The 25,072-nt window shown below is 42.0% G+C and overlaps 1 protein-coding gene across 5 annotated transcripts in view; it reads right to left on the bottom strand.

Annotated features, from left to right (window-relative positions):
• Psd3 (pleckstrin and Sec7 domain containing 3) overlaps positions 1 to 25,072 on the bottom strand; it is a 536,277-nt gene that overhangs the window by 16,383 nt on the left and 494,822 nt on the right. For all 5 annotated transcript variants that reach the window (XM_085680348.2, XM_085680349.2, XM_085680350.2 and 2 more), the window contains 3 exons: positions 14,586 to 14,743; positions 13,683 to 13,827; positions 9,770 to 9,913 (listed from right to left, as the gene is read on the bottom strand). In XM_085680348.2, coding sequence (XP_085536474.2) covers positions 9,770 to 9,913; positions 13,683 to 13,827; positions 14,586 to 14,743 — 447 coding nt within the window. The remainder of the gene's footprint in view (positions 1 to 9,769; positions 9,914 to 13,682; positions 13,828 to 14,585; positions 14,744 to 25,072) is intronic.

Below are 25,072 nucleotides of genomic sequence, written 5' to 3'. Positions count from 1 at the left end.
AGCTAGAGAAAGACTACTATCTTTGTAAATTTTCCCTTTATCTACTTAAGACAAAATTTTAGCTTTTTAAAAAATTATCTTTTCATTTGTATTTTGATTTTGCTTCTGAGCCCTAAGAATTAGTTGAAGTTAAATAGTTATATAGTGTATTCTCAAAAACATATACTTTTCAGTGTGTGTGTGTGTGTGTGTGTGTGTGTGTGTGTGTGTGTGCATGCATGCATGTGTGTGTATGTACATGTTAATGCAGTGGGCATGTGAATGTGGTTGTGTATGTGTATAAGCCAGAGGCTGAGTTGGGTTTTTCCCTCAGTATTCTCAATCTGATTTTTGGAGACAGAGTCTCCAAAACTAACTAGTTAACTAGTCACTGAGTTAACTAGACTTGGCAATCTGCCAGAAAAGCAGGTCCAGATACAGTAACTCTACTGTAAACTACAGCCATGTGCCGAAATAAATCTCTTTTCTTATTAGCCTCAGAAACGAAGACACATAAGCACATCATGCAGTATTTGTAACTGTATGCTCTCTGTGCGCTGGTGGCTCTCACCAACTTGACTGGCACTGGGATCAAATCAGACTCTGTGTAAGTCTGTAAAAGGCATTTTCTGGAGGGATTACCGTGAACAGGGACAGTATCAAGCCATAGGAGGCTGGAGGGCAGGCTGCTGTGACGTGACCGCTTGCCCTTGCCTCCTGCTGGGGAATGTATCTATTCCCTTGCTGCTGCTACTCCTGTTTCCCTCAAACCCCAGCCTTAGTCTTCAAACACTGACTTCAAACACTGACAAACAAGTAGTTCTGAAGAAATTCCGCAGGTCTGCAGCACCAGACTGGGGCTTCTGTGGCTGTCAGTCTCGTTGACAGAGAAGTTACTGGGTTCTCAGTCTCTCTGGCTTATAGTAATTGTTGGACCCTCACCACGTAAGCCAATCTAATAAATTCCTACTTACTACATACTCATTCTATTGGTTTTGAGAATCACTCTAGAGCAGTGATTCTCATCCCGCAGGTCATGACCCCTTCGGGGGTTGTCAAACAATCATTACAATTCAAAACAGTTGCAGCATTACAGTTACAAAGTAGCAAGGGAAATAATTCTATGGTTGGGGTCACCACAACAGGAGGAACTGTATTCAAGGGTTGCAGCATTAGGAAGACTGAGAACCACTGCTCTAGAGGACCCTGATAATCAGGTGTGGCATATTTCACTGAACGCATGCCTTCCAGGTCCAACCATGTTACAGATGGCAGACTTTTCTCCCTTCTATAAGGGACAATAACAGGACAAAACAGGGCAAAGGTTCTCTGAGCTTGTCTTAGTTGGAGATATCTTTGACTTAACTTAAAAGTGACCCACTTTTTCTATTCCACCCCCCACCCCTACCCACAGTCCAATGGAAAGTCCTATGGGAAAGTACCCAACCTTGTTCTAGAAACATGGGGTTGAGGCTGAGAGATGGTGGTACATGCCTTTAATTCTAGCATTCTGGAAGCAGATCTCTGTGAGTTCGAGGCCAGCCTGGTCTACAGAGCAAGTTCTAGGACAGACTCCAAAAGCTACAGAGAAACCCTGTCTCAAAAAAACAAAAGAAACTTGGAGTTGAAAGGCCCGAGCTAATGCATGCTTTTGGTTTCTTTTAAACTTCCAGCTTGCTTTACTTCTCCCTGCAACTGCCAACCAGTTTTTCTGTGTTCCCTGTAAATGCATTTGAGGTTGCTCTGTGAAAAGTTCTTGTTTCTAGGCAGTCACTGCGTTAATAGACTCTGATTCAGAATTTTATTGTGAGTGGTCTTTGGGTCTCTACCTCTCAACAAAGATAAGATTATTTTACTCATACACGGTTGCAAGACAATATCCTTTTCACCTGTCAGCTGATAGACACAGGCTGTTTCTGTATCTTTGCAACTATAAGCGATGCTGAAATCGAACAGGAATGCAGGTGTGTCTCAGAGACAGTAACTCCTCCTCCTGACACATATTCAGATCAAGTAGTGATTCTAGTTATAACTTCCTATAGCCGTGATACCAATTTACATTCAATGGATGAGGGCTCCGTTTATTTCTGTCTCTTCAATAGAACATGTTACCTTTTGCCCTGCTCATAACAGCCACCCTAAACTTCATTTCCCTATGGTTAGTAGTGATGGACTCTGCTTCATGGACTGGGGCCAGCTGCATGGAACCTCTCAGGCAATGCCTACTTAGATCCTTTCTGGAAGGCTGGTTTTTGTTTGTTTGTTTGTTTTATTTAGTTATATGATGACCCTGTATAGTTTTCCTGCCAGCCCCTTACTGTAAACATGCTCTCCAGACAGCCTCTTCTCTTCATTGTTCTTGTTCTGTAGATTGCTCCTTTGATGAGCAGAAAGCTTTAGCTTGACACAGTCCTATTTACTGTTTTTGCTTTCGTTGTCTGTGGTTTTAGTGACACGTTGAAACAAGTACTATTGTTAGGGCCGGTGTTTGGGGTTTTTAGCTATCTTTGTTCTCTGAGCTTTACTTTCTGACCAAATCTTACTTTTACTTGATGTTTTGAGACAGGGTTTCACTCAGTAGCTCTTCCTGGCCTAGAACTCATTATATAGAATAGGCTGGCATTGAGTTTATAGAGCTCTGTCTGTCTCTACCTCCAAAGTACTGATATTAAAGGTGCATCCCATTATTATTTTTGCATATAATATAGACTAGGAGTTTGATTTCAGTTTTCATGTTCCTGGATCTCTAGTTTTCAAAGCAGCATTTATTGAAGAGACGATCCTTTTCCTACTATGTATTCCTGGCAACTTTGTTGAAGATTATTTAATATTATTATATTAGGGTTCTCTAGAGGAAGAGAATATATACACACATACACACATACATACATGTGTGTATATATAGACATATGCACATATGAATTTAAAGAGGATTTATTAGAATGACTAACAGGTTGTGGTCCTGCTAGTCCAACAATGGCTGCCTACCAAAGGACAATCCAAGAATCCAGTAGTTGTTCAGTCCCTGAGGCTGGTCTCCAGCATATGCCAGAACCCTGAAGACACAGGCTCTGATAGCAGCGAAGGAATGGACTTGCCAGGGAGCGTGAGAGAGCAGTCGGAGAGCTAAAGCTTCCTCCCCCATGTCCTTTATACAGGTGTGGGCCAGGTTCAAGGTGGATTTCCCACCTCAAAAGATCTGGATTAAAAGCAGATCTTCCTACTTCAAATGATTTAATTAAGAAAATGATCCCTCACAGGCATGCGCAGTTGCTGCTCAGGTTTTAGTTCATTTCTGCAGATGCAGCCACGTTGACAAACAAGACTAGCCATCACACTTACATTCGGGAATTCATTTCTGGCATCTTTTTTGTTTCGCTGACCCAGTCCACACAAGTGGTTTTCCATGCGCACATCAGTATCACATTACGTTTATGTGTTTGTTTGTATTCATGTGCACACCAGGTAAGCACTCGTCCACTGAGTTATATCCCCTAGCCCAGAACAACACCATTTTGATCAGTATAGCAATTTTGTTTTGTGAGAAAGGGTTTTGTTACACTGCCTATACTGGTCTTGACTCTCTGGCTCACATCATCCTCCAGGGGATTCGTAACTGTAGGTAGATTAGCACCAGATTGTGCTAATTACCTCCCTCCCTTTCAGTCTCTGAGAACATTACCCTTTTTCTTCGAATATCATGTTAAGCAAACAGAATACGACTGTCATCAAAGAGGACACTGAAGGCACTATACACAGCTGATACAGGAAGGACTTCAGGTTTGAGTCATTTCAAGTAAATGACTAGACGCTTGGTATACCTTCTCAAGGCAAGGAACCAGCTCCTTAGATGAAGCTCAAAGAATATGCTGCTAGGCTTTTCTTCCCCTTACAGGCAACTGTAATCATTTAAAGGTTAAGCTGCAGGGCTTCTTAGTCCGCTTCCATTGTGTAATATGAGATTCCAGAAGACAACACTGTTTCTACTCCTACCTGAAATGAGCATCTAGACAGCTGCCGACCTTTGCTCTCTGTCCTTGGACATCATTTCAGACGTAAATCCATTAAAAAGAGAAAAATTAAATTTCCAGGAAATCCATTAACTTGTACTATTTTGTTCTTCAGATCCAAACATATGGCTCTATGGCTCTGAGGCTGGCGATCGGTTCCAGGCTAGAGCCAGTTACGAGAGACTAGGGCACCCACTGTCTTTAAGTAAGTTAATGGTTCTCATCCTTAGTTATCACTGGGGAGATAGAGGGAAAGAACTCCTGTCTTTGTGCTTCCATGAACAAGAACTTAGTATCTAAAGAACGTATTTCAGAAGGTGGGCTGCTTTGTGGCACCCAGCAGGGTGCTGAGATCGTCCTTCCACTGCCCTTAGGAATGGGGAGATAGTTACAGAGCTCCCAAAGTGAAAAAGATTAATATGGTGACGGGAAATGAAAAATGAGCAATCTAAGGAAGTAAACAGAATTGGATCAAAAGGAAATATATCAAACAACCCACTAACAACTATGAAACAAAATGCCCACAGTTCAGTGGTAGCTTAGAAAATTCTAGGTAATACTATGTGGTCTTTAGACATTGGTTATTTTGGGTTTCCCTAATGACTATAGGCAATGTATCCTTCTTAAATATACCAGCTTGAGAAGGAATAAAGTCATTTTGATTGACATGAAGAACAAAAATTCAGAATAGAATGCATCTATAAGATTGCCCCAGATTTTTCAGATTTAAAATATTCCCTCCTGAAATATTGTCATGTTTTGTTATAGTAGACATTTATTGTTTCTAAAATTCCCTTCAGCGGGCATGCGGCCTGTGTGGGTCCTCCCTGCGCTAAGTCATGAGCATATGCTACTCTGGGTCACAACTCGGGAATGGGGACTCAGCTGAACTACAGCCTACTAAGTCAGCAGAGTTTCTAACTGCCTGGCTTCAGTTATGAGGGAACCTGACACTCTTTCCTGATAAATAAGAATGAGAGGACTCATACATCTGGAAGAATTCTACTTCGAAGCACAGGAGAACATGTTTGAGTAAGTTGTGTGTCACTATAAGAGAATGTTGTAACAGACAGAAATGTTTGACTCAGTGCTCTGGAGGCCGAGACGTCTAAGAGCATTTGCCTTAGCGCTTGGCAGGGGCCTTTGGCTGCTGCTATCCTGATGGCAGAAGGAGGAGAACAAGAGAAAGCAAAACCGAACAAGTGAGGGACGGGCTTCATTTTCTTTTTTTAAAAATTGCTTTTATTAAGCTATATATTTTGTCTGCTTCCTTCCCTTCCTCCTCCCTCCCCTTCTACCCTCTCCCATGATACCCATGCACCCAATTTACTCAGGAGATCTTGTCTTTTTCTACTTCCTATGTAGATTAGATCCACATACGTCTCTCTTAGAGTCCTCATTGTTGTCTAGGTTCTCTGGGGTTGTGAATTGTAGGCTGATTTTTCTTTGCTTTATGTCTAAAAGCCACTTATGAGTGAATACATATTATATTTGTCTTTCTGGGTCTGGGTTACCTCACTCAATATGATGTTTTCTAGATCCATCCATTTGGGGACAGGCTTAGTTTTCTAACAAAGCCCTTCTTACGGAACTAACCTAGCTGAGGACAGTGATAGCAACCCACCTGTAATGGGGAGCTCTCATGAGCCAATGAGCTCTTTTTATTAATAATGTGTGGATCAAGGGACTTTCTAGTGACAGCATCTCATTTCTAGCCTTAGCGTCTAAAATTCACATTCTTTTCACACTGCAAAATATAGTCTCTCTATCCCACTTTGCACGCTACATACACAGGCTATGTTCTGACAAGTGCACCATAAATTTAAAGTAAGTTAAATGTGTATTCGATACATCTAACCTACCATATCCCTCAGCTTATCAACACACGTTTCATCTAAATTAGATATGGGTGGGGTTGAGAAACTCCACATGGAGTTTACTTTCTTTGTGACAAAAGTAAGGCACTGGGCAAGAGAACGCCCCTGCCTGGACTGCTGGCATTGTGCTAAGGACAAGGCCATCAAGGGGATTTGACGATGCTGCTTCTCCCAGCAGAAATGCTTCCCAGCACAGCTCAGTCCGCTGTGCCTTGACGGGCTGAACCTCTATGAGTGCTTATGTCATCTACAAACCATCTGTCTTCCCGCTAATGCTTTATGTATTTTCTAAAGTACCCAGAGCTTTGACATCAATGAAAACACTTTATAATAAAATGCGAACTAAATAAAGTGGGAATAAGCTATTGTGTGAAGATGTGTGGCTATTGTAGATAATTACTTCCCACAACTGGGAAACACCTTAGTTTCCTTGTTATGATCAATAACCTTGTTTCAGAGCATATTCTTTCCCAAAGCAAGCTTTCCATGGAAATTCTTCCAAGAAAAAGGCCATGGCTTCAGGTACTAATTGAGTCAAGAACAAAACTGTTCATTCTCCACCAAATATTAGAGAAAAAAGTACAGATTTAGTTAATTACAGTCCATTCTCAGTGAAATTTTCTGCTTTAGGTAAAAATGAGCCTTTCCCTATAATTTCTTTGTTTTCCTTAGATTTCTTTAAGTCCTAAACCTACACATTTACTGGAATTTCTAATTATTTACTGAGACTGAGAGCTTTCAGATATTCTTAGCTATACAGAGAGCTATGAATTTGACTTGCCATAAAGAATTATTTGTCCTCAAAGCAACCTGGGACATAACTGAAATGCATAAACACAGGAACTCTCCTGGTGGTGTCACCAGCAATTTAATATCCTGCCAAAACAAAAGAGCTTTCTTCCTGAGGCTTGTGACAATGACAGGCAGTGCTGACACCAGAGGAGGCTGCGAAATAATGACCTGCACGGAGCAAGTGAGACTCAGTTCTCAAGAGCCGGGGGGAGCTGATCCTGCGATTCATTCCGAGTGAGAATGTAGCTGGGCGGGCACCTTCCTCCTGTCCCTGACCAGGAGGGCTGTGGGACCTGCAGACAGGATGCTTCTTCTCACCTGCTAGGGGATGTGCTGTCTCAGACCATCTGTCCCTCTGCAAAGGATTAAGGCAAGGCCTTCTGAACGCACTCACTTCTCTGATGTTCTCTTTATACACTATGGCAAAGTTCTTCTTGGTCACGCAGCTGAGTAACAAGAACCTGGTAAATATTCTAGGTTCTGGGGTAGAGCTGTAAGCAAAATACACAAACTGGCCTGCATTCTATTCAGGAAAGTTCCCTACATTTTTCTGAGGAAAGAAAAGAGCCATCTGAAGAACGCTGCTCAGAGCAGAAGATGCTGGGCAGCGGCCTCTGTTACTGCAGCTTGACCGACAGTTCGACACACTTGGCACCTCAGCCTGAGTCTGACTTTAATGAGTGAAGTGATGTAGGTGGGCCTTCTATGTGTTATTCTCATTGGTTAATAAAGAGACTGCCTTGGCCCTTTGATAGGACAGAAAATAAGGTAGGCGGAGTAAACAGAACACAATGCTGGGAAGAAGGGAAGTGAGGCAGACACCATGGAGCCAGTCACCAGGTCAGACATGCTGAATCTTTTCCGGTAAGCCACCACCTCGTGGTGCTACACAGATTATTTGAAATGGGTTAATATCAAGATATGAGAGTTAGTCAGTAACTAACTCTCTAGAGATAATGGGCCAGGCAGTATTTAAATGAATACAACTTATGTGTTAGTATTTTTGGGGCTAAGCTAGCCGTGCGGGAGCTGGGCAGGATGAAAAGCAGGCCTGCCCGCTACAGTGAAGTCCTGGAATACAATCTTCAAGTTCCTTGAGGAGGCAATGAGGACAACTCCCAACTTCCCTAAAGCTGGTCTAATTTCAGCGGTCAGGAAATAAAACAGCTGCTTCTTGCTGGGCTCCAGTTTCAGAAACAGGGCCCCACAGAAGATCCACACATTGGTCTCTTTTGTGCTAGCACTGGCTACCTTCCCGTGGCCTTGCAAGGGCACCACCTCCTGGGGAGAGGCTCTCCTCTCAGAGTCAAGGGCTCAAAGGAAGGTGCTGAGTGCTGGAAGCAGGGGAGAGAGGTGTCGGGGAATTTAATTAGAAAGTGTGAAACAAAACCGAGTCCATAGTTTCGAGTTACTCCAGAAGTGTGAAGAATAATGATGGCTTTTTGAGAACTCACATTTCCCAAGGATGAACAAGCCTGGCCAAAGCTGGGTTACTCACTTTTTCTTTTCATTGATTTTTTAGGTCTTTTGCTGCGCAGGCTTCAGAAGTTTTTGTTAACAAACTTTCAAGCTGCACTAGAAGATTCTTCTGTCTGGAGCAAGGCCTCCTTTACCACGGCGAAGAGTAGTGTGTGGCCCTGCTGTCTATCTTAACTATAATGCCACAACTCAGGCGGCAGCTCCAACAAGCAAGTACAGGGCCTCGCCGTGCTGCATCGGGGGCCTGCGGAATCTGCTTCAGACACAGAGACAGACTAATGGAAGTTCAATACAGAGCCAACTGAGGCTGAGTTCCAGCACAGATTGACTTTTTATGGTAGACTAGAGAGGGATTTCTATAGGAAAGATTTGTGCCTTACTTTGAAGGAAAGTAAGTAGAAAAATGAAAACTACATGAAGGACATTGGAGGCAGAAGTAGCTGGATTCAGAAGGAGTGCATCTATGATCGGGAAAAGGAGGGGCAGAAATGTTACTACTGCATGTGGACAGAGTAATGGTCCAGATAGGAGAAAAGGGCAAATCCTCCCAGATTCATGTGTACGGAGCGGAGTTTGGGTGTAAGAGCTGGGACAGTTGTGAGACAGGCGACACTATCAATCAGGTTGATCCTCAGAACCAAAAAAGCGAAGCACTTGGATGGATTGAAGGTAGGAAAGACAGCTGGAGACAACTGCTAGTTCACATGAGAGATAAAGAAGCCAGGACAGGCAGGGGGAGGCACCAGACAGTGGCTACTACGAGGAGGATACAGGGTGGAGCACTGCAAAGACGGGATCAGGCTCCGAGTGCTCAGATGCCCCCCCCCCCATTTCAATATCGAGGAGGAAATGGCACGTCACATGGGAACAAGGAAGAATGAGGGGCACGGAGGGACTGGGGGTGTGAAGAGAACAGCAGACCCGACAGGAGGACACGTGCGGAACAAAACCCTCACAGCACACACAGCTCTTCTTTCTCTTTTCTTTCTGTCTTGATTTTAGAAAATGATACTTTAAAAATCTGGAGGTGGTGGCCAAGAGGGAGAGCTGGAGGGGACTGGGTCTGACTGGAGAGGAACCACCGACAAAGCGCACACCGGGGAGGATGCGGTCAGCGTGGTTTGGAATCTGCTGCCTTTCTCATCATCACACCGGGCAACACCAGATGAACGTGAATGAGCCAAGACACAGGGCATCAGTCCCCTTCTGGAAAGCAGGGCGGGGAGGGGTGGAGAGAAGGGTACTGATGTCACTGCAGCAAGGGTGTGCGGGACGAGCAGATGCTTCCCATCACCCTGCAGCTCACTTCCTCCACTGCAAGGCTGTTGGAAGAAACTCAGGGTCACGGAAAGCAGCTGTCCTCCCGGCATGTTTCCTCTGCTGCTGTTCTTTTCGAACCTTAGCTCAGGGACACACTATTCCAATAGGAGGAGATGTGTTTGTCGTGCACTTTGATATTTATTTGGTGCTCCGTAAAATCCCAAGGGTGAGGAGCTGCAGGGACCCTGTCAGACCAGCACATGCTCAGTCGGAGCCAGGACAAGGCCAGCTCACTACCACGACTGCTAGGAGGTGTTTGCTTCAGCGGCAGAGAACAAAACAAGAACTTAGCGATGTCTAGGCTCACTGTACCTCAAAGTCCAGATAGTGGTCTTTGAGCTTGTACTCGTCGATATCCTTGGCTTTGACCTTCTTGTCTGGGGGATATGAGCGGTGCTCGGCCAGCTCAGTGGCGATCTGCTTCAGCTTACTTTCATGGGATTTCAGCTGTTCCTCCTGCAGGAAAGTATGAAGTCATTCCGTGTTCAGAAAGAAATCAAAGACAAGCACAAGATGCCCGTAAAATCCTTTCTGTTTAATGAGTTCAGTTTATCAAAGTAGTCCAGCGAGCCTTTGCTCCCAAGTCCTTCCAAGTGTTTTAGGCCCACGCTGCTATTCCTTTTTAGGGTGGGACAGGAACCAGCATGACTGGCCAGTCTCTTATCACAAAGCCAGGCCATTTCTGAGCTCTTTACCAGCTATGCTCGGTCCCAAGTGGGGACCGGGCCTCTTCAAAGAAACCCTATTAAACAAGTTACAAAGTTGAACAACTAAATGCCTTCCCTGGGAGCCACGTGACTTGGCTTCTCCTCTCATGCCCACTCAGTAATGTTCTAGCTTCTCCCTGTTTATCTTAATGAACATTTATTTGCATAATATTTTCCTCTTGGGGAGAAATCGTGCTACGCAGAAATGCTTCTATGAAATGTATTCACAGATGAAATCCTTCCCTGGAGCAGCAGAGGTTCTCTCTTGCTTTAAGTTCACTGACCCAAAGTTATACACTGAGTGATTCCAGCATGCAAGCATTAGTCCACACACTAGGTACTGGCATAATACTATCAATCCTATGCATAAGGATGTTCATTCCTGGATACCATTTACAGCAACTTAGTAATACACTACCAAAAGAGACCTGCTGTCCAGCTCTCTCAAAGCATATTGAAAATATTCATTTTTATTTCTATTTTTTTGAGACTCACTGAGTAGAATAAGCTGACCTTGAAACTTATTCATTACCCTCCTGCCTTCATCTCCTGATTTCTGGGATTATAGGCCACAAAACACAGTCAGAAGCTTTAAACACACTTGAAACAAAGACATTCTAACTCTCTGGCACCCCTACAATTGTATAGCTACTTAGCATTCTGCTTTTCCACATGTGCAGTATAAAATAGATGGGTAGCAGATGAAAAGTAATTAAAAAGAGCAATAAATATATTTTATGTAACAGAACCACAATTCTGTATTATAAAATTTGTACAGCAGAATAAAGATGGATTTTAAAGCTATCAAAAAATTAATATCCACAAATACTAAAGACCACGTAATAATTTAAGTAAAAAGCTTCCCAGAAAGCATGGGTCAAATACAGTATCTTAGAGTCTTCTGAATTAGTGAGATCCCTAGCACCCAAAGAAAATAACCTCAATGTTTAAGGTCATGAAATAGAAAATAGGTAATGAAAAGTAAACTAAATAAGTGCACAAAGGAGCATGGAGTGAAGGATGAAAACAGGGACCAGGCATAACAAAGGACCAAAGTCGTCCTAGCAAAAATTGGAGAGAGATGTACCCAAGATTCTGGAAAACTCATCAGTTGGGCACTGATAATGACAAAAGGCAATACACATTATCCAGGGAGATTAGTTTATCATTTTTCATTCATCTATTAAGCTCTGCCAAGGAGTATACAGAGCATGTTGCAGATGGATAAGCCCCCATGCACCTATACGAGAGGATGGAAGCTCACCAAGGCCCAGAGTCCTTAGGAGACACTGGAAAGCATGACCTCTCTGCATACATGTTACACACCAGGGAAGGCTAGGGGGACAGCACTCTTATGGTAATAGGGGTATTACTCACAATGTCCATGATACAGACATAAACTATGTGTGCGACAACAGAGACTGTGACTAATCAAAATGTGACATATATATATTCAGCCTTAAAAAACATGGAAAACACTGTATGAGCTCATTTTCATGGGACATTCAAAAAGTCAAACCTATGATACAAGATGGTGGAACAGTGGCTATATAGCCTGGGGATTGTGGGGATTGTGAGATGTTGGTCAAAGATTAAGATGTCAGTCAGGAAGAATAAATTCAAGAATTCTATAGTAAATCAAGACAGCTATAATTAATAACAGTGTGAGACATATTTCAAAATTTCCAAAAGAGATGTCAAATATTCTCACCACAAAACACATATATTAATCACCTCGATTAATCACTGCATAATGTATGCATACTATAAGAACACACTGTACCTATAAATATAGACAAATCATATTTGTCAGCTAAAATTTAAAATGAGATTTCACTTTCTCTTACTTCACAGTATTTTCATTTTGAAGGGCATTTCATATTTTGTCTTTTAAATGGAATTAACTGATCCACTGCCGAGGCTGGCATTGAAGCAGTTCTTCTGAGTCACCGTCCCAAGAAGGTGAATTATAGATGTGTTCACTGCACCTGAATTTATTTAACTTTTTCTACTTGTATTAATCATACTCATTAATGAGGTTAAGTGTGATATTTTAATACATATATACAGTAGACCACAACATCACAGACTGCAGACATGTGTATGGGGAGAGGTGAATAGCTCTGACCAGCGAGCAAGGCAACCACAAGAAGCCTCTTCTGCCATAACATATATTCCCAGTGTCTTCTCAGTGGGTCTTTATTACGCCTACCCTTGGTCAAACCACAGGATAAAGTGAGGAATGAATTGGGTTGTATCTCAGTAGCAGAGTCCTTTGTGTTCAATACCTACAAGGTCAATACTTCAAGGTCAAAAGTGAGCACAGGTTTCTTGTTTCTTACCAGTGTTTATCTTGTGGCTTTCCCTCAGTTTAATGTACAGTGTTTAGTATCTAATTGGTGTGGGAAGTCCTGTGTATGTGCTGCTTTCATTGGTTAATGAACAAAGAAACTGCTTTGGCCTTGATAGGGCAGAATAGAGGTAGGTGGGAAAATTACACTGAATGCTGGGAGAAAGCAGGCAGGGTCAGTGAGAAGCCGTGTAGCTGCTTTAGGAGATAGACACATCGAAACCTTGCCAGTAAACCACAGCCACGTGGCGATACACAGGTTAGTAGAAATGGGTTAATTTTAGATAAAAGAGCTAATGATTGGCCAAGCAGTGATTTAAACAATATAGTTTCTGTGTGATTATTTCTGATCTGGGTGTCTGGGAATGAACGGACAGTCTCTGCCAACATCTAATGATTATCCACTTCAAGTTTTTACAAGAACATAACTGGAATCCAAAAACAAAGGACTAGATGCAAGAAATAGTGACTTTATGAGGTCTGAGTGTCCAGAAGTGGTGGAAGACCTAAGGCAGCAGAGGGTGTGTCACAGTCAAGGGTCTACATGGCATCTACCTTTCTTCCTACCCAGCTACCTGCATATCTGAGATACGTGCACAGTTCCTGTCTCAGCCTGGATCTTAGCCATCACAAAGGGATGCAAACTGGGCCTGTGGTCCAAGTTTTAGATCATTCTGTGCCGACCAAGCTTGAAAACAACTGCTTTGGTGGGTATGAGAGGAGGTCCTCAACAGACTGTAAGGTGTGTGTCCGTAGGGCATGATATTCTGTTTGGAAGCTACACCAGAAGGAGGGAGAATCTTTAAAGTATTCTCTCCACCCCCGGCAGAAGAAAAATGTACTCTGGCAGCAGTGCGAGGAAAACAGCAGAGAAGGTGACTCCTACACAGCAGAGCTGCTCAGGAGGAGCTGTGCCACGCTGTCAGCAATCAGTCTTAATAACTCGGGCTAATATGCTTGGAGGAAAGACAAGAACAAATTAGAGAAAAGCTCACAAGTGACAGGATAACGAACAAATATGTCTTAAAGTACCAAACCCTTTCAGTGGAACTTTTAATTGTCCTAGTACTGTTGACTTTTGCAGGGGAGTGCTCACCTTGCTGCTGTCTACGTTAGGAACTCAAATTCCAAACGAGCCCAAGTACGGAGCATGACCACACCGCCTTACCTGGGATAATTTTGTTGTGGTAGCTGGCAGAAGTGGGCGGCTAAACTTCTTCTGAGAGCCAATGGCTGCTGGGAATGGTGGAGCAGAAAATACAGCTGCAACACAGTTAATTTTGCTTATCCACCCTTGCATTTCCTCTGGACTCCTAGGAGAGGAAGACGTGGATGTTAAGCTAGTGCCGTATCTAGGTAGAATACACGTTGTCTTTTTCTTATCACTGATTTAATATGGCACATTAGGATAATTTATTCTCAGTGTAAAAGTTCACTGGTTCATGGGAGGTTAACATTCTCAACAGGGCTCACTAGAGGAATGAAAGGTTATATAGGAACGATCATCACAACATTACAAGGCTGTGACTCTCTCTGTAAGATCCATAGAGAAAATTGAATATATGCTTCATAGTCTACTTTTCTTGGAAAAAGAAAAGCTTTTTCTTAGTTAGTCTAGGCCAATATTAATATTAACATTAGCTCATCTCTTTTAATCACACATTTTTTTTTTAAATTGAACTCAGGCAAATGCAGCAGAAGGAAATATAAGACGACATGCCTGACCACTGTGGGAAAAACTGGATAGTTTCCTCAAATATTATATACACATTTACAACACAACCCAATAACTCTACTCTTAGGTCAGGGCACAAGAGAGATGAAACTCTGATACACAAACATTTTTATGCCCCTGTTTATGACACTGTTCTTTAAAAATATTATTATTGTGTATGTATGAACTGAGTGCGTGTGTGTGTGTGTGTGTGTACATGCTAAAGCATGAGTACAGAAGTCAGAGCTGGTTCTCTCCTTCCCTGTACATGGAGAGTGGGAGGAAGAGGAGGAGAAGGAGAAGGACGACAAGGAAGAAGAGACTAAGACCAAATAAGAACAAACCCAACAAACATACTGGGTTTGGAAGAGCAAGACCCTCCAGTCGGCAGTCTTGAGTTTAAACACGTTCGGCTTCTTCTCGTAGTCAGTTGCCTTGGATGCTAGGGCGTGGTGCACACTCACTGCATTTTTCAAGTCTTCTTCTGACAAAGCCTTCTCTGGTTTATATTCATCCTGCAGATGGATACGAACAAAACAAGCACAAGAGTATGACAACTGTTCAAGTTTTCTGAATCTCAAATTAAAGAAAAACATTTTAGAAAATCCATGGGAAAAGTGAAATGTAGAACACAAACTCTTGATAACTTTGTAAATGTAACTATTACAGTTTTGAACCATGTGAAATGAGACAATGAATGTACACAAAGGCATTTTTATAAAGCCAATATATATTATATATAGACATATATAGACACACACAAACACATACAAACACACCCACATATTAATTGCAACAGCCTGCTGAGGAAGGCCAGATACACATCCACATTATGGGAGCCTGCAACACGACCAGGTCCAACAGGTAGTACAAGCTGGTTTCAGAGAGCAATGGACACATGCAGAGGCTTGCCGCTACCATCAGCATAGCTGCACTGATGGTGGACACTATCTCTTAGTCCTTATCTGAACACACTATGTTTTCCTGAGGTAGCTTCTGAGGTGGTTAATATTATCATTAGAAAAATGAACATAAAATAAAATAATTTGCCTAGGTCTTTTGATGAGAAAAAAAAGGAAGATCAACTTAAGATAAATCTTAGTTCTATTTTTCTAAATAGGTATAAAATACATAGAAAGGTTTCATGTATATGCAGTCTTATTTTTTGACAAGAAATACATAATTCAGAGTTTTAAATGGTTCTTTTGCATTTCCTTTGTATGGCTACCCACCAAACACGACAGCCAAAACACAAACTTCACTAGCATAATAATAATCAGAATTGAAAATAGGTTTGCCAATTATTTCTCTTAGTTGCTGTGTACACTGGAATAAAAAAAAGGTTAAAACCAATGTAAAAAACTACCTATCCGCTTCATGCTGGACAAGCTGCGACAGCACACACTTCTGGGTGTTCTTATAGAGAAACACACACACACACTTACACACTCACACACACACAATCACTTTCTAACCCATAGTGAACATATGAAAGAGAAGATGTTAGTATTCTCGTTACAGGCTGTTTTTCTTTTCAACCCAAATTTTTAGAAAAGCAATTAGTATTTTATCCCATATTGCCCTGATTTTCACCAATACCATTCAAAATGCAAATAAGTAAAATATATTAATGCCTAGAACTTATTCAAAATGAATAAAAAATGGACAAGCTGAATGTTTAATGATCCATATCAGGATCAAGCTGAGCAGCCGAGGTTTTTTCTTTAATCCTGAAGCAAACACCAGTAGCAATACACAGCATTCCCACACTCACAATCTTAAATGCCAGCTTCCAGAATGGGACTGCAACAAGTCCTGGCTTATTACAGCTCAGGGACGACGGTTTCGGTTTGCTGCTGACAGGGCCTTGTGGCAAGGTACGATGAACAAAAGATAACGAAAATAATAATATTAAAGTAATAAATAATAAAATAGTAAAAAAAAGCAAACTCAACACATTAAAATGTATGTCCTGGTATGAGTCCATCAGCCCTCATAACTATAATCTAGCTATGCTGGGAGGTCTCTTTTGCACTTTTGGAAAGGCATTTCTCGGTGGCTCAGCACTCTAAAATCCATGGCTCTCTTCATGTATTTCTGAGTAGGGGTTTCAAGCTCATGTAGCCTGAGTACCAAATCCCCTCTGGTCTCAGGATCATGCTATAACAGAATCCTGCATACATGGCCCCTTTCCCAACATAGCCTCTTTGTTTCTAGACAGGAAACTGAGATAAAGAGAAACAACGGGAGAGAGAGAAAGGATCAGCACTGGAATTACCCCTGAGAATGATCCCAGCCTCCATTCTCAGGCATGTCTTCCCTCTACACCTGCACTGGCTGCTGAGACTTTAGTCCAGGACTTACAGGAACCTCTGCTCTTGGGCTCCACGACTCAGGCTTTACTCTCAATTCTACTGAGTTTCTTCTTTTTTATATGTTTTTAAAAAGATAATTACTACTTTTATTTTTCAACTTTCTTCTTTTGTGGTCTTTTGAGATGATGTCTACCACGTAGCTCTGTCTAGTTTGTAGCTCACTAAACAGATAGTCTAGCTGTAATCTTACACTAATTCCACAGCCTCTGCCTCAACACTGAGATTGGAGTTGTGTCTTACTATAGACAGTCATATTTTTCTTTAAATAAGGAAGACTCTAAAACTATAACTTCTTCTTGAGTAAGAATTACACAGTATAATACAGTTTGGAAAACTGTGTCTTTCAGTGATGTCTAGGTAGTTTATGGTTTTAATTTTGTATATGCCCTTTGGTCTTAGAAATAGAGCATGCCTAAGGCTTTAGTTACCTATCATTATATATTTTTTAATATTGCTGGTTTATGTGGTCCATAAAGTCTATTTTTCATCCAAAGTTATTAAGGGTATTCATGTAGCCAGCTACATCTTGATTCTTGCTTATTCTTATTCTTGAAAAGGCCCTTTATTTATAAAACACATAAGCCTTTATAATTAAGCACATGGATTGGTCTCGTCCTTTCCTTACATGTTTTTCCACTGTCCGTCCCCTTAGGAGAACATGTCAGCCTTTCCCACATACTGAGAGGCAATGAAAGTTTTCCCTCCCTCTGTTTCCCTCCCTCTTGCTTTTACAAGTTAGTCTCTCCACAGCTTAGTGCATTTAGTTTCAATTATTCGTCTTAAAACTATGTGATTCCTATTATTTCAAGTCCTCTTTCTATCACTTCTGTGTTTAGTCATGTAAGGTGGGGTTTCAGAAGGTGTCTCCCACATGGCATTTGTACTTTTTTACTATTCACACAAGTCAACAAGACTTTTTAAGATTTTAATTTTTTATATACAGTTACATCTCAACTGTCGGTTTCCCCACCACCATTCCTCCCAGTCCCCCATCTCCCCATAACTTCCTCTCTCTTAGATCCATTCTTCCTCCTCCATTTTCCTGAAAAAAAAGAAAAGAAAGGCTTCCCAGGGATACCAACTGAACACGGCATAACAATTACAAAACGACTCGGGACAAACTCTTATTATCAAGGTTGGGTGAGGTGACCTAGTAGGAGGGCAAGGCTCCCAGGCACAGACGAGTCAGAGACACCCCCAGTCCTGCTGCTAGTGGCCCCACAACAACAACAAGATATGCAGAGTATCAGTGCTTATCCCAGTTGTCATCCGAGAGGCACTGTCCAGAAGCTGATAGGAGCAGATGCAGAGACCCACAGCCAAACTCTAGGTGAAGCCAGGGGAACCCTTCAGAAGAGGGGGAGGAAGGATTGAAGGCAGAGAGGTTGAGGACACCACAAGAACACAGTCCACGGAATCAACTACACAGAGCTCACAGTGGCTCAGAGACTGGAGTGACAACTGTGGGCCCTGCATGTGTCTGAGCTTGGTCAACAAGACTTTTAAATCATTTTATCTCCCCTTTCTTGTTCTCACGAATTCTAAATTTGGCTATAATACTTATTTTTAAAATCTTATTAAACTATACTTATTATGAATTTTGTTTCAAGAAGCCTTATTTGACCTTAGGTGTTACTGCTGTCTTTCCTTGTTCTGGATTCGGCTGTGTCCATGCCTCACTGTTTACTTGCTTCCTTTTTTGCTTCTGTCTTGGTATCTCTACTCTTAGCCCTTTGATCTTTCAATCATTTTCTTAATATGACTGATATACTCTAACTCTTCTCAAATATCCTTCAGGGTATTTTTGACAGGTCTAGAACTGGATATAAAATCTGACAGTTACAATCCTCCCTGGTCTTTTTCTTTACAGTCTGCAGGGGCTATTCTCTGTTCATCCTGTTTCTAAGATAAGAGAGTCCAATGACATTCTGATTCTGTATGTTGTGTATAGTGTGTGTGTGTGTGTGTGTGTGTGTGTGCCTGTGTGTGTACAAGTACACTAGGCTCGGGAGTGGAGGTCAGACGTCAAGGTTGGGGTCTTTCTCAATCACTCTCTACCTTATTTTTTTTGAAGGAAGAGTCTCACACTGAACTTGAAGTTTACCAATTAAGCTAGACTTGCACAGTCAGCCTCAAGGACCCCTAAGGCTTTGCACTGAGGTTCCAGACACATGGTGCCACGCCTGGCTTTGTTTGCTGTTGTTATATTTGTCTTTGTTTCCTGGGGATCTGAACTTGGGTCTTCATGCTTGCACAACAAGCACTTAACCCCCTGAGCCATCTCCCTGCTCTTCTATTCTCATTTAAACTTTGATTCATATATTTTCTATTAGAAATCTCATAGATGATTCTATTTATGGCATTCAACAAAATTTGCTTGGCTGCACTTTAATTTTTCACCTAAGTAAAAAAAGTAAAATCTCACTGACTCTCCTTTACATAGTCATTGAAATGGCCAGGTAACAAACAACACAACTGCATACAATGGTTGCACCAGGGACATAAAGTCTCCAGATCTAAATGTACTCAGTGCTAACTGATAATTCTTGTACATTTCCATGGTAATATCTTGTTCCTATCCTGCCAAATGGACACAACACCTTTAACTAACTGTGGCTCAGAACATGGGTATCTGGATTTAGAGCTTATGTGTTCAAATACTTGGTTCTGGTATTTAATGTCCTCGTGACCTTAGGTGGGCTAAACTTATTAACTTTTAGTTTTTTTCTCTTATGAATTAGTGAAAATCCCTCTGCTAATAGGTGATGCCTTCAGGTTGCTGTTTAAAGGATCATGCTGCCGCTAGCCCATTTGCTGACTCCTTAACGTGCCTCTTGAGATGTCACTGTTAGTCTTCTGCCAATGCTCACCTACACCACGATACCTAACAGACTGAATTAGTCCTAAGCAAAGCTTGCTGCTCATTATTAATACTCAATGACTTCGCCACTTGAAGCCACTATAATTACTCTTGGTGTGTGTTCTGTCTGCTACCATTTCCATTCAGAACCAGGTGTAAAGTAGGGCATCCTTAGACAGCTGTGAATCTGCGGTGGCTGTGAAAAGGCGACACTTACCATGGACCTTACAAGTGACAGCCGACAGTACTTGTTAGCTTTCTGTTCTCCTCCAATACAGAGGGTCCCCAGTCTAATGCAGATGTTTAGTTCCTAAAGTCTTATGACCACGCTGCTAAAGAGATAGAAATGTATTCCAATTACAGCATTTAGATGTTGAGCCTTTTGGAAGTGACTGATTAGGTGACCAGGGTGGAGTTCTATGACATCTAAGAGGAAGAGAATCATAAACACCTGTTCCTACCATGGTATTGCTGGCGTTTAGAGGGCCCTTGTCAGAGCACATACCTCTAGAACCATGAGTCCAGACAAACCTCCTTTCTTTGCAAATAAGCCCACCTTAAATAATTACAATGATACTCAAAAGCTGGTAGAGAAAGTTGCTTTGGAAGAGACTGTATGTCAAGGCAGGTTGAGGTACTCAAAGGCACACACCAGTTCATACTGGGAAGAAAGTTCTCCACATGCAGAAATGGGAGCTGGGGTCTGTTTATAAGGACTAAACTGAACTTAGGAGTTTTATGTCTATTGGCTTCTACTTTCCTAGCTAATAGTGAAACAATGTTATCATTATCTTAAATGCAAAATATTAACAAGAAGGTATATTTGGGTAACTCAAATTACTACAAGAAAAATGAAGCACCGAACTCTGCCCTCTCAACACCCCCATTCCCAATGACAGTAACTCTGGGTAGTGTAGCCATACCCAAGTGACAATGATAGTAACTCTGGATAGTGTAGCCATACCTAAGGTGACAATGACAGTAACTCTGGATAGTGTAGCCATACCTAAGGTGACAATGACAGTAACTCTGGGTAGTGTAGCCATACCCAAGTGACAATGACAGTAACTCTGGGTAGTGTAGCCATACCTAAGGTGACAATGACAGTAACTCTGGGTAGTGTAGCCATACCTAAGGTGACAATGACAGTAACTCTGGGTAGTGTAGCCATACCTAAGGTGACTATAAAAGTGAAAAAGAAGTGACTCTACCCTACAGAATCCATGCTGGGAACTTCAGTGTTTACCGTTTAGGCTGGGAGATGGAACTCAAATGATAGGTTGGCAAGGAAGGAAAGAGTAAGGCACAAATTATCGTAATCAAACCATTTCAAACCTAAGACTGTTCGCTGTGGAAATGAAATGTAAAACAAAGACAACGATAAATCCAACCAAGACATGTTCTATATGGAAAGAAAATGCTCCATGACATCTAGTTACAACCCATTTTCTCCAACATACGAAGGTGAAAATGATGCCCCCAAACATGCTGCTCTCCCCTGTGCGCCCTGCAATCTGGTATGACTCACTACAGTACTCTGCCACCCTAATGAGCAGTGAGAGTGTGATTTCACAAAGGGTTTATCTTACATTCACTTTAGGCATGAAATAAAGAGCTCTTTTCCTTACAGTGTTTGATAATTAAAGCTTTTGCAAAGGCAAATTGCAAATTATTGCATCAAGTTTGAAATGATTCTATTCTCTGGTACTATAAAGTACAATCTGGAAAGCAACAAAACTCATCAATAGCAATGAAAAGTATGTTCAGATTCTCTTTTTATTGAAGTATTATTTATATAATACCTTATTAAATGGCTACAATTGATATATGCAATTAAAAAAAATCTAGTAAGTGGAAATACTCTTGATGATCACCGAGAACAACGGATGGAGAGCTGAGAACTCCTCCCTGTTTAATGCTATGAGGTTGTAAATAGAAATGTTAGTGGCCATGTAGGTATGATTACAACATGACTGGAGTGTTTGTTGCGATTCCTTCCTCAGAGACTTGACACATTACCATTTCGGGTCAGCTCTGTGCTACAGTAAAAGAGAAATGTTCGATTTCAAGACTAACAAAGATACTAGCAGCTCATGCACAATGGGTCCAAGTTGTCTATAATGACTGATTCTCGCCTGGTAATAAATATTTACCACAATCTTATAATTATCTTTTAAAAATTCTAGCACTTTCAGTTATTTTTCTAAAATTATCCAGCTTCACTCTCTTTAGTTTTGACACAGCCCAGAGAGAGTACAACTGTCTTCGAATCTGGACAGGAGGAAGAGTAGCAAGTGAGCTGAAAACATGCTCTGACCCACCAGTAAACCAAGCAGATGTGTGAAAGTCACTTACAGAAAGTCTAAGGGAGTCTCATTGAACTTGATTTTCCATACACAAACAATGTCACAGTAGGAAAACACCCCATACTTCAGTGGAGAGGAGAACTGAGAGGCTAAGCCAAGGCCAGCGAAAAGACGCAATGTTTCCCATGTATCGTTTAACTGGGTACATACAGTGTCTGCTTTCTACATGACAATAATGTGGTGATCCTGGCCTCAGAAAGATGCCATTATGTATTGGCACTGGCAGGGGCGCTAGCACCGTGGGATTTGTGCTTGCTTTCAGTATGGCCTTGGGCTGCAGTGAGGCACACAAAAATTTCCAAGATAAAAATCGGTGAGAGAGTCAGGTTTAATGAGTGTGAAGTTATTTGGAAAGAGAGTTAGAATAACTGCCCTCGAGAAAAGATTACAGGGTTTTTCAACCAACATCTGGGGAGTAGCAGGTGGACCAAAACCAAAACACTAAGAAGTTTTAAACAATATTTTAAGTGAAACTAAAATTTTTCACTATTTACTTTTCTAATCAGTACAAGGTCAGGATGGTGGGAGACCGGCTCTGCTTTTACTCAGTGCCAGACTTATCAAGCTGTTAAAGGAATGCTTGGGGCAGAGAGGGGTGGAGAGGGAGAAAGGGAGAGAGCAGAAAGGAAGAAGGGGGAGGAAAAGGGAAAGGGGTGGGGGGAGGAGGAGAACCTACCGCAAGCACACACTGAAGTGCTCAGGGTTGGAAAAGGCTGCCGCTGTCAAGGCTGCCAAATCTGAGCATGAGCCCCTGGACAGCCTTGACAGTGGCCTTTCCAACCCTGAGCACTTCAGTGTGCGGTGAGAGGACAACTTGTGGGCGTCCAGTTCTGTTCTTTCTCAACTCCCACATATGTGCTATGGTGTGAGCACATGCACAGTGTGTGTGTGTGTGTGTCTTAGAGTCTACTTGTATTATTACCTCACTGTGGTTAGGTCTGATCTTCCCTCACAGCCGTTTCTTTGAGTACAAATCCCAGGAGGGAAAGCCAATAGGTAATGAACGTGTTCCCCTCCATAACTTTTACACAGTTGGCAAAGGTGCAGTAATAGTTACTGAAAGTAAAGGAAGGGACAGAGGACATGAGGTAGGGAAAGAAAGGTAAATGGAGGAATAGGAAGGAAAGGGGGAAGGAAGGAGGGAGATGAAGGCATGTGTGAAGGGGAGGGGGAGTGAGTGAAACTGGTATAAAGGAATAAGCCAGCCTACAATGACCTGGGCTACCTTCTACTTGTCTGGGGGAAGGGCCACAAGCCACTGCATGAAACAAGCTAGCTTCTGCTGCCTGGGTAGCTAACTGGAACCGGGTTTTCAGCAGAGTCCTCTAGAGCACAGTTTATAAATGATTAGAACCCAAAGACGAGGAGTGATGCCAGCTGCAGTATCTTATTAAGAATGTATAGGCTTTAAAAACTGTGATGATGTTCTGTGTCACTCACACAGTGGACACATTTATCTACGGGACGGGGCCATTAATCTAAATTAGGACGCATGAAAACTCGGGTGTGAACACGGTTCTCTGGGAAGGAGCAGTGGGCTTCAAAGCCCACCCCCCTGCTTCTTTAAAAAGTATTAACTAGCATAGGCTGAAAATGTTGAAGGTGGGTCTGTAACCTTTTCAAAGCATGAAAGGTCACAGAGTCAGCACTTTCACAGAAGGAGTGCACCGGATTAGTGAAGAGCCATGGGAGCCTGGCTGGGATCAGCCTGTCCTGGCACTGAGGGCTTTAAGACACACAATCCAAGTTCTGGGCATCTTCTGGGAGGTTTGGTCTCTTTAGTGTTTTCTTCCTGGCCGGCCAGGATCACTCCTGATTCTAACTATACTTTAAATATAAAAGCACACAACCATTTCCACATAGACTTTTATAAAATCCTAGACATAATTGCAACAGAATTCTCTTCAAGTAACACAAAGAAACAAGAAAGATTTGACATGTAGCACAGGGGCTCCCAGTATGGCAATACTACCAGATCATGACTGCTTCCCAGACTCCAAAATGGCCGAAGTGTGAGGTATCTGTAAGAGCCTCAGTACTGGTGTTGTATCTCTCAGGTCCTCTCCTTGATAATTCCAGAAATTTGTAAACTTGTAATCTGTTATCTACCCAAATACATTCCATAAAGCAGCATCCCTGAGCTAGGACCACAGTCATTATTTTACATGTATCTTGTTACCTCATGGTTTTTTCATGAGATGAATTTTAGAGTTCACTAGCCACTCACTGCCTAAGATGGGTCTTTTCATCTCCACCATCAGTTCAGGCTCAGCGAGGAGTAGGTACTTTGTTCAATTCTGCCTACTCTCCAATATGACATTTTGGAATGACTCTGACATCACTATTTGGGTACTTTGTAGATTAAGCTGTTGCATGAGAATCAGAGACCACTGGGAGGGGACCAGAGAGAAGAAAACCTAAGGGTTCAGAGCAAACTGTGTATAGGGTGGAAATCTTCAACAGGACCGCTGTCAAAGGAAAATGAGAGATCAGGACTTATTTACTCTAGAGAGAAACCAAAGACAGGAAAGGTGCAGAGATTCAGTGGGAAATGAAACAGACATGGCAAAAGCCACAGGACACCAGAAGAGGGTATATGAAGTCACCAATATACCCCCTATCCGTGTCCTCAACTCTTCTCTAACCTGGCATCTACCACCCATCACTCTACCAAGACTTTTTTTAAATAAGTAATTTTCTGGATACTGAATTCATGCAACATGGTCTAATTCCTGTGTCTGACATCTCTTGATGTCTACAACACCACTTTCTCTTAGCTTCTTGGTTCTCAGGCCACTTCACTCAGGTTCCTTTATGACCTTTCCTCCGGGACATATGATTGGTCTGTGTATCCCCAGTTCTTATCTTCTCCATAACATCATCCATTCCTATGCTTTGGATTGTCAATAATTTTTTGATGATTCTGTAGACTATATTTCTAGGCATCTTCCTCAGTTTCAGATCTGAATATGCAGAATTCCTATTGGACACAGTCACTTACTATTCCATAGAATTTTGAATTCATTATACTCACCCATTAGATCTTTTCCTATTAACACACCCTAATTCAAACCAGTCTGCATGCACGCATTCATGAATCTGCTTCTAGGTCAGTTTCCCCACTGCAGCCAGGCTGATCTTTCCAAACTAAGAATTCTGTCACTGTGCATTTCAAACAGTCCATTTGGACCGTCTCAATTCCTTAACCTGGCTTTCCTGAACACTATTTATATTCCACTCATC

This window comes from Myodes glareolus, chromosome 23 (genome assembly GCF_982192425.1).
Source record: "Myodes glareolus chromosome 23, mMyoGla1.1, whole genome shotgun sequence".
NCBI classification, from domain to species: Eukaryota; Metazoa; Chordata; class Mammalia; order Rodentia; family Cricetidae; genus Myodes; species Myodes glareolus.
This window is presented reverse-complemented; position numbering and strand designations above follow the sequence as displayed.